General features: G+C 38.4%; 1 protein-coding gene across 4 annotated transcripts in view; it reads left to right on the top strand.

Moving 5' to 3' along the window:
- Positions 1-10,073, top strand: part of BCL11A (BCL11 transcription factor A) — a 105,518-nt gene extending 95,445 nt beyond the window's left edge. For 2 of the 4 annotated variants that reach the window (XM_075925528.1, XM_006122154.4), the window contains exon 4: positions 3,205-10,073. In XM_075925528.1, coding sequence (XP_075781643.1) covers positions 3,205-3,306 — 102 coding nt within the window. In that variant the 3' untranslated portion in view covers positions 3,307-10,073. Of the gene's footprint in view, positions 212-3,204 lie in introns of those variants that run through there. The other 2 variants (XM_014573141.3, XM_075925527.1) reach the window with 1 other exon arrangement.
- The last annotated feature ends 663 nt before the right edge of the window (positions 10,074-10,736 follow it).

Here is a 10,736-nt window from a genome sequence, read left to right as displayed (position 1 = left end):
ATACTGTCTCTTGCTGTTCCTAGTGTAATGGAGTTAATATTACTATTTTAAAATATTTCTGTAAAACCCTAAAGTTGCTATGTTGTCTTCTTGTGATGGCATCATTTGTTGCCTGTATTTTGCCCAGCGTCTCCTTAGAGGGCATTTTTGCTTTAAAAAGTAACATGTATTCTTTTTCTAAGAGAGACAAATAAAGATCCCTTTAATGTAAGGACAGGAGAGATGAAACTTATTACCCACCCTGTCTGAACAGGTGTGAAAAATGGTTGAAAAATATTTACGATAAATTGGGGGGCTGATACTTGTCTCAGTTCCACTGGTGTCAATTCAGAGTCATCCCATTGACTTGGGACTTGATACTGCCAGATGCTGAGCACTTTGGTTTGGATCCACTCATGTATCTAAACACATCTTCAGGTCAGCAAGGTACTTAAGCAAGTGCTTCACTTTAAGCACACAGGTCATCCCATTGTACTAATCATGCTTAAAGTGAAGCACATGGTTCAGTGCTTTCCTGGATTAGGGCTAGAGTACTTAGTATTGTACAGGACTGAGCCCCTAAATGGAATGACCCTGGATTTACACTAGGGGAACTGAGATCAGAATCTGCCCCTCGAGTAATAACAGATATTCATTACAGTAGTTTTTATGATGGAGAGGAAGAAGATGAACATGTTGACAATGAGACAACTGTAAACAAAGCAGTACTTTGTTATGATCTTTATGTGTCAGACATATAGTCTTGTGTCTAAACTCGAGGTACTGGTACTAGACTGATACTTTGCTTCAATTTAAGAACATGATTTTTGATTCAGTACCGTTAAATGTCCATAAAGAGTTCAGTCGCTCTCTCTTTCTTACTGTTTTTATAGTAGTTGTTAGTACTGCAGTAGAGATTTTATATACAAGACTTATTTTAATTGTTCTGTCTATGAAGCAATCATAACAATATCTTTGTTGTAAGTTGAATTCTAATGCACAGATACGTAGTAATCATTTTCATTATAAGTTGCATTATAATATGTTAAACATATAAAATATTGTGTGTCTATATCTAGCTATCTGTCTAGGAATACAGGTGGTATATCACACACAGTACATATAGCAAAAAATTACAGTTGAAAAACATGTTATGGATTTTTTTTAAAATTCTGCAATAACACACTTTATTTATACACCTATATCACAAAGGTAGATACATCCATTGGGCACATTACTTTACTTCCAACTTAAACACATGCAGCACAAGCACTGTATTTGAGAACCCCTCACTATATTAAAAGATTATATAGTGTCATCTAAACTAACTGGAGCTTCAAAAACTAGCCATACAAGAACATAACTTAGAAATGACAACATGTTGTAGCCTGAACATTAAAGAAAAAATAGTAATACAAAATGTGACATTTTCTAACCGTGTGATAAATTAATGGTGTTATAAAACCATGAACCATTGAGGCCTGTTCAAGTTTGTTAGAATCCTGAAATAAATTTATATGGCATCCATAATGTGTTCTTAAGCTGCTGTAACATTCCATACAAGCATGACCTACTGTCCCAAGAAACTTTTTGTATTTAACTCTCTGTGAAAAGGTGTCTCGATAAGTAACAACAGTATTTGAGTAATAGCATCACAGTTGATAACTTATCAAAACCAATCAACTTGAGAAGAGGAATGTGTTTTTATTTCACAGATGCCTTTGCCATTAGTATTTAATATCCTCCAAATTGAGTGATTTGTATAATGAAGAGACTGAAACAATAGCAAAAATTGAGGCTACAGATGTTTCATATTTTTTCCCAAGAGCTGAGTTAAATACAGGAATAAATGATATCATGTCTTCGCTTGACATTCAGAAGGCTTTGGCATATCTGATAAGATAGTTTCAGGGTTTATCAAAGTGAGTTTGTATAAAAAGAAAAAAGATACCAGCTGGTATTTTGGTTCTTTTCCCTATAAAGGTTGGAAACCATATACGTGCAAGTGTGGGGAAATTATGGCCTGTGAGTAGGCACATCATTGTTTCATGAAAGGAAGCGACAGTTTCCCAAATCCAGATGTATATATTTTGACTGGCATTTCTCAAGGAGTGTAAGAACGTTGGATGCCCAACTCATCAGTACTGAAAGTCTGTAAGAGTTAGTGGCTGGATTTTCAAAACCATGTAAGTGACTTAGGAGCACAAGTCTCATTGACTTTCAATCAGACCTGCCCTTTTAAATCATGTGCTTTTGAAAATCCTAGGTACCTAACTTACTTAGGCTCATTTGAGAAACTCAGGTTTATTTATTGTCATTTTAATATGTATTAAATTCAGAGACATAGAACAGGATTCTCATCTGGTATAAATCAGACCATTTTAAAAAATCTTGATAAGTAGCTCACGAGTTGCCCTTCAACTACATAGATAAACATCTATGAGGCACTTTCCATAGAAACAAACTCAGTGGTCGGTATATATAGATTGATCTTAATCAATGCATCTCTGGTTCTTCTGGTGCTAAAGGTTGTGCATGCAGGCTCTAGAGCGTGCCATTTGCAGTTTCTTTTAGTACATTGTATAATAGGTGATTGGCCTTTATGCCGCCTGCATTCCATACTCCAGTTGTAGGGAAACATTTCTTTTCCCATCTTGTGTAGCTAGGGCCTGACCCAATGCCAATGAAGTTGATGGAACACTTTCCACTTACTTCAGTGAACATTGTATCAGGCCTGTAGGGCTCAAGCATTTATTTCACATCTTCACCAGGTACAGTACACCCTATAAGTCGCACCGTTATTGTAATGCAATCGAATTCAGTCTCTTCAAACTGTACAGTTTGTGGTATTTCAAAAATATTTGCTGTGCTCTTGCTGCTGACCCAGGATTGTTGGGTGGGGGGAGGAATACTGGAGTCATTCAGTGTTTTCACTGGGTTAAGTCTTAGTAAAAACTGGAGGATTTGCCCCTTGGAGTGTTAATTACGCTGTGTGTATTTTCACTATGCTTGAAATATTTCTGTGCATGTGCTATATGGGAATTTGTGAGTTTTTGGTGGGACGGCAGAAGTACTAAGATCATAAACCTGGGGTCTGTTGCATTACATACTCTTGGTAATTCAAGTTGCAGTTTGTTTAAAAAAAAAAGTTTAAAAAAAGGGGGAAGAATTTACCTGTTGGGCTGTGTTACACCTATTTTTCCTCTGTCCCCATCCTTTCTCTAGGTTCGACACACACCCCCACTTGGCGTAGTGCCCAGGGAACTCGTGACGTGTGGCAATTTTCGGATGGAAGCTCGAGGCCGCTTAAGTTCTGAGAGAATGTGAAGCACAGGGGGAATGTGCACCGTGTATATGACATCTGAATGTGGTCCGTTCTCTTGCTAGTTTTGTGATGCGTTCTGACAATAATTTCAGACATCACCGTCCAAAGGCAGCATCCAACAGGCTCCTCCTGCCTGCCTGCAAGACTATCTTATATATATTTTTAATAGAGTAAAAACACTTTTTTTTTAAGTAACCCACCGTCAAGGGCTTATCAATCAACAATGGCTTTGACTAGCTTCCACGCCATTTGGAAAAGGCCCTCTTGAGCATATGTTGCTACAATGTGGAGAACCCAGCCTGTTGTTTCTATACATTACACACCATCTTTTAAAAAAGTGGCTAACATTATAACTAGCCAAAAAAATGGGGGAGGGGGAGGGAAGGTGGGTGAGAACTGACATCAGAAACATTGGAGGTTTAGATTTTGTTTGCTCTTTAATTTTTAATGCTAACAAGAACCACACAGCTGGTATGACGTAGTACCATATCCACTGCATAAAACAGACTGTTGAGATTAAAAAGGAAATCAAAACCCACATACACACAAGAAGTTATCCATCTAAAGATGGCATACATTTCAAAGAAAACTAAAAATTCAAAGCATAATTAATGCAGCACCATAATTAATGTAGAGCTAGTGTGAATGTTTATTAATGCTGAAGTGTGTGTGGGGGGGTCCCCTAACTGTCTAATTTATCATTTGCATACCATTGAATACTGCCTACTGTGTTGTATTTCTGCTGTTAAAATATGTATTTTCGAGGTTGGGAGAGGGGGGTGGGGGGATGATTGTAACACACTTTAATTTGTCATTGTTTGTCCAAAAAGCTAACTGTTTCCAGGTAGAATAATAATTTCACTATAGTGATACTGTAAGCTCCAAGAAAAGTTAAAAAAAAAAAAAAGCCTACAAGACCTGTGGTAATTGACTGATCTTTGTGATGGTTAGCCCTTATTTTTGGAAGCAGCCCTATTCTGGAAAGCTGTTAGTCACATGCTTATTTTAAGCATGTGCTCAAATCTTGCTGAATTTCATAAAGTGTTTAAATACTTTGTGCATGTGAGTGCTCTGTTTTACTTGAATATGACTATTAGGGACTTACATACATGTGTATGTATGTTCCTAAGTTGGGACCATGGATTATACCACTGATTTCAGTAAATTCTGTGATGACCACTTATGAGTAAGGGTTATAGGATCAGGCCTAGTGCTGATGTGATACCTTTATTGATTAAGACCTGCTGTTGCAGGACAGCTGTGCCATCATTTTAGTCTCATTAAAAAACATCCTAAAATGTATACCTGGTAGAAGTTTACCATGCTGGGTCTCAGGTCAGGTGAGAAAGTAATTTATTTGTATTTATTAATTATTGTTATTTGCGTTTTTATTTATTTTTCCAAGCTGAATGTCAAAATTTGGCCAGGTGACTATTTTGCGCATGAAACTGCAATATAGATAAAATAGTTGCCTCTTTGGGTCATTAAAAAATATTAATGGTATGTTGTTTGGGAAAGTGGTTATAGCACAAGCACAGTCACTTTTGTAACACAACTTTTGTAAAGGACTCTAGACTAGTAGTTGCAGAGGGCATGAGCATCTGTGCACATCATTGTATTAATGGAGACATGTCAATCGACTATTCGTGATCTGTGGAGGGTAACGTGTCAGTAGGGATTGATATCACAGACTGTTACTGCTTCTGAGGTGTTACAGTTTCCAGGATCAATATTCCATGTTACACACTCTCTGATGGCCCCATTGGGTACAAAGTAATGGCATCTGTGCAGCCACAGAAGCAGGCCAAATATGCTGTGCTTCCTGATAAATTCTGCCAGAATGCATGTGGATTCTGCATTCTTTGCATTTAGTCTGGTCCTGTAGATGCTGTTAGCACAGGCCTAGTGTAAGGACAAGGCTGAGTTGTTTCAATGGCAAAAATGTCAACATTTCAAGCCTATTGTCCACATTCTAAACTAGTTGCAGCGTCTGTGTTGCAGCTGAATTAGCTCAGAACTGTTAGAAGTACACTTTGCACAATAGCAGTCCCTGCTGGGATCCCTCCATTCTTTCCTGGGGGGACTTTGGCAAGGAGATTAATCAATAGGCATGGCCCTTCTCCTGAAATCCAAACTTTGGGTGCGTCTAGACTACAGGGTTTTGTCAACAAAAGTGGACTTTTGTCGACAAAACTATACCTTACTTGCATCTGCATTACATAACGTCGACAGAACTCGGCAGTTTTGTCGACAGCAACAAACCTCATTCTACAAGGAATAACACCTTTTGTTGACAGAGTTCTGTCGACAGAAGGAGTTATTACATCTACACTGTCATTTGCATCTACACTCTCATGTCGACAAAGCGGCTTGCTTTGTCGACAGAACTGGATGCAGTCTAGATGCTCTTTTTCGACAGAAGCTTTGTTGACAGTATCTGTTGACAAAGCCTCTGGCAACAAAAGCCTGTAGCGTAAGACGTACCCTTTATGTCCAACTTTGAGCAAATGCAGCTGGTGAAAATACAGGCAGGATAATACATTGAATAATGGTATGCAGACCTCCCTCTCCTGTATGGTCATCATTGATCAGGCTCTGATGGGCGGTGTAATCAGCAAACAGATTAACCCCCATACCATTATTAGGGACACCCACTTTGTGCCATATCTGTGCACTGCTCTGCACCTGTTCACAAAGGAATTTTCCAAGCACTGAAACAGCACGCCCTACATCTTTGGTAGAATATGCCTCATGTGCAAAGGAATTAACTCTCATCAGTGGCTGGCTTCTCCCACAGCAGCCTCCAACCATTTCCACATCAGGATCTCAGCTGTGTTCTTACTAGCATGGCTGTTCCAGAATGTAAGATGTGGCTCGGTTTTATTCCATTGCATAGTTGGACCACTAAGCAGTGGAGTACCTCTTCTGTTTCCCCTAGAGTACTGAATTGGACCCCCTAAATATATATTTACAGAATAGCTGGTAACAGTACTGTATGGCTGTAAACCTTTAAATCAATAAAGTACCTTCTATACATCCCTACATACATACTTACCTGAAAAACTTTTACAAGATTTTGTGACTTTTTTACATGTCACTTAACATGCCAAGAGCAGACAAATCTCAGTTCACAGATTGTTTCAGAACATTGTGGAAACACTGGGCCATCACCTATAACTTGGTCACAGCAGTACACATCCAGAGTAAGTTACTTGTTTTGCTTTGGGTTTATACCAGTGTAACTAAGAATGGAAAGGGGGCCTGTTGCTTCCATTCAAAGTGGATAGGTATTTTTACTCTCTCTAGGAGGAATTCAAGTAAGTAGTAATACAAGCGATGCTCTGATGCTCTGATTGTGTTTGGCTGGACAGAGAGGTAAAAGTGATACAGTAGTTTCCTATTGAGTTGAAATTCTTAAATTCTTTTTTTTTAATGAAGGAATTTAAAAAAATCCATTTTTACGATTTTAAGTAATTTGCAGAATTCATGTGTTGCCTTAAAATTATAAATATATGTAACGACTATGTTGCAAGCTTTAGTAACTGTTAAGAACTGAGTTCAGGATTCCATGTCTCACCTTGTGAGTGCTGATTCCATTTACAAACACCTCATGCTGGAATGAAGCACTAGGCTCCTCTTCAGTGTGTGTAAGACCATCTATATTACAGTCATTTGTACATTGGAGTTATATTCTGAGCTGGTATAAATCAGAGGAGTCTGTTGACATTGGTGTCGCACTCCTGAAACTAATGAAGCTATGCTGCTTTTACACCTGTTCTGTGGCACTTTGGATGCCTTGTAAAGACAGTTTTAGTGATAGTACTTTTCAGGACAGGAAGTTGACTGTTGGACCAGCCTGCACAGAACCCTTTCCTGTGTCTGTATGCAGAGTGGGGAAAATAATGCACAGCAGCTTGTTAGCAAAAAAAACCTCAAGGTTTCGCTGTTTTCATTACAGGAAGAAAAAGAAATCTCATATAAAAATGCACAATATGCTCCATAATCAGCTCTCACAGGAGAAACACAGAACCTTGAACTCAGGTCCTGAGCTGTATGTTAAAGATGAAATGATTTTCAAGTACTTTGTATTAAAATGTATTCATAATTTTAAAGTCTGCACATATCCACTGTTAAACGAGTTAGGATTTAAACCATTTTTGTATTTATTTTTAAAATGCTGCAGTTCACTTTTACGAACCAAATTAAAACGCTCTTTCTGTTACTCAATCCAACATGCTGTAATGGTCTGAAATGAGCAAGATATGTGGAAATTAGACAGTTTAGCTTTGGTTTTAGTTTGAAAAGCTTTCAATGTGCAAGCAATTTGTCTGTGCTGTATTTTATTTTTAAAGACAGTCTCATGATAATAAAATGCAGAAAGGTTAACACATTTGTGAAGTCTTACTTAAATCCTGCTTTCAAATTATGTTGATTTAGGAATCAAGAAACACTCAGGTTATATAATTTTCAAGTACTGAAATTGGGAAAAACAAACAAAAAGCAAGCATAAAATTGGCCACTTGTTAAGCCATGTTTATCTCCAATGAGCGAAATGGTTATAGTATCCTGTTAGAACCTGTGAACAGGATTTTAAAAAACTAACACAACAAAAACCACAATTCATTTTGATTTGTGTTTCACATCACATCCTGCTAGGTACTCTAAATAGCCAATAGCAATACCTGAATTCTGTCAATGACAATATTTAGTTTTGTGTTTGAAGGTGACAAATAACTATTCATTTCAAGAAAAAAGTGAATTGAAATGGGATTTTTCTTTGATTTTTTTGCGATTATTCTACTTAATATGCTATATATTCAGAACTTTTTATGTTGCCAAGAAAATGCATTGTTCATCTTAACTTTTTGATTTTTTAGTGTCTGTGTTGTCCTGCTAGTGAGCCAGTGAAATACCCGACTAATTGGTTGTTGGATTTTAGTATTGGCTTATTACAACTTGGTTTCTTTTTTGTGCCAACCACCCTAGAATTGCATTAACTCCTTACGGTAGACATTTATGTTGCCTTTGAATATCGTTAGATTCAGCTGTGCTGTTGATGTCTGGAGCTTCATCTGGGAGCGAGCAGCTGAAAATGGTGGATAATATGTGACAAGATGAAGCATGCCACCTATTGAATATATTTTCTTTTTCAAGATTGGCTGATATGAAAGCAGGGTGGTGTGATATTTCAAATGATACTGCTATAAATTACTATCGCTATGGCCACTGATCAAGAATTGTATCTTCTCCTCTTTGCTCTCTGCACCCTTTCCAAATTTCTCAGATTATTGCAGGCATAAATGGACTTTATATATTAATATTTGCACCACATTTTTGCTTCCAGGCTCTATACCAACAATTTTGGTTGTTCTGATAAATTAAAAAAATGTTCCTTTAAATGTCTCCTTTCATGATGAACAAAATAATACAACTATTTTTAGATCAGGGTGGAGTTACCTTTACAAAATAAAAGCAAAAATATGGTTACTCATTTTTTACCTTAATGGTTCCTTTAGCGGTGATGAAATTTAGATGCCAGAACCAGTGAGCTCCCATTTAATTTAATCTGGTATCCCACAATGAGCAGCAGATGATTTCCTCCTTAGACTACCAGCTTGAGTGGAATTTCAACACTATACGTTAGTGGTGGGCAACCTCACACCTGTGGGCCACATGCGGCCCATTGGGAGTCTATGTGTGACCCCTAAGACTTATTGTTTACTGTTGCCCATGTGCATGGTTGCCAGATTCCGTTGGTTTCTGTCTGCGTAGGTTTTTCCTTACTGGTGGTATTAAAGTGACATGCACGTAAAACAAGGGCTAGTGAGGTGCATGCTGATTGCACACAACATTGTGAGTACGGTGTGCTTCCTGTGCATCCAATAAAAACACTGGATGTTTTAATCAGAACACCGCACAAATTATAAGTACAGAAGCGCAGTTAGCAAAACTATCCTATCCAGGGAGACCGTCTTGGTTACAACAATCTTGCAGCCCACTGAGCTGAAGGAGGGCACTCATGTGGCCCACTCACTAGCTCAGGTTGCCCATCACTGCTTTAATACAATGTTGTGATTTTCATTCTCTTCCATGTTGTCCAGAGGCAATAAATGTAAATTCTGTTTTTCAGGTGTCTGCCATGTATGTGAAAAAGGGCCAAAAATGTTATAACCCTCCCACTGATGGGAATTGTACATGCAGTATTTGGTTTCTAGTATTCAAATCCAAATTGTGTTGGCCAAGAAGTCATACAGCCTTGGTGCTGATGAACATGGTGGGCTGATGCTTATTACAAATTATGGGAATAGAGGAAGGTTATTAAATACTTTCTACTAATAACATGGAATTATTTCCTCTCAAGTTTTTGTGACATAGCACCATAAAATTGCTTAGGGTACATCTACACTTGCTCCCTAGTTCGAACTAGGGATGCAAATGTAGCCGACCAAAATTGAAAAATGAGGAGTAATGTTAGTTCGAACCAAGGGGTTTGATTCGAACGAATGGTCCTGGAGTGCACATCCTGGTTCGAATCAGCTGTTGAGTGGAATAATGCGTGGGCGAGATTATGCTAATGAAGCGCGGGATATTTAAATCCCTGCTTCATTAGCAATTTCAGTTGGCTACATTTGCATCACTAGCTCAAACTAGGGAGCAAGTGTAGACGTACCCTTAGACATAACACGAAAGGCTTCTACTCTAGCATAGAACAACAAGAAGTCCTGTGGCACCTTATAGACTAACAGATTTATTGGAGCATAAGCTCTCGTGGGCAAAGACCCACTTCGTCAGATGCAAGACCTAACACGGTCTTTGCCCACCTGCATTTGACGAAGTGGGTCTTTGCCCACGAAAGCTTATGCTCCAATAAATCTGTTAGTCTATAAGGTGCCACAGGACTTCTCATTCTTGCAGATTCAGACTAACACGGATACCCCTCTGATACTTGTTACCCTACCATAATTGTTACTAAATGTAATCCCCAGAAATGCCAGGCACACTGAATTTTCTCAATGGCAAGGTTTAGATAGAACAGTAAGAACTATTCTTACTGCAGGTATAGACACTTGCCAGATTGCTTAAGGGCATGTCTACACAGGATAAGGTTGAATTAAGATAGGCATCTTCAGTTACATTAATTGCATAGCTGAAGTTGAAGTTCCTTAACTTGACCTTTGGCGCTGTCTACACTGCAGGAAGTTGAAGGGAGAACACTCTCCCTTGGACTTCCCTTATTCCTCATGGAAGTGGGACTCCTAGCATCAATCAAAGTGCCTCTCTCAGTTCAAATTAACGTGTCTTCACTAGACCTACTAAGTCAAACCCTGGAAGAACAACAGCAGCATTCTCTGTAATGTAGACATACTGTATGTGACCCTGCAGAAGAGCCACATAACACGATGGAGGTGCCATTCTAAAACACAACTCCAAG

This window comes from Pelodiscus sinensis, chromosome 3, assembly GCF_049634645.1.
Source record: "Pelodiscus sinensis isolate JC-2024 chromosome 3, ASM4963464v1, whole genome shotgun sequence".
Taxonomy (NCBI): Eukaryota; Metazoa; Chordata; order Testudines; family Trionychidae; genus Pelodiscus; species Pelodiscus sinensis.
Note: the sequence above shows the minus strand (reverse complement) of the source record. Positions and strands in the feature narration are given on the sequence as shown.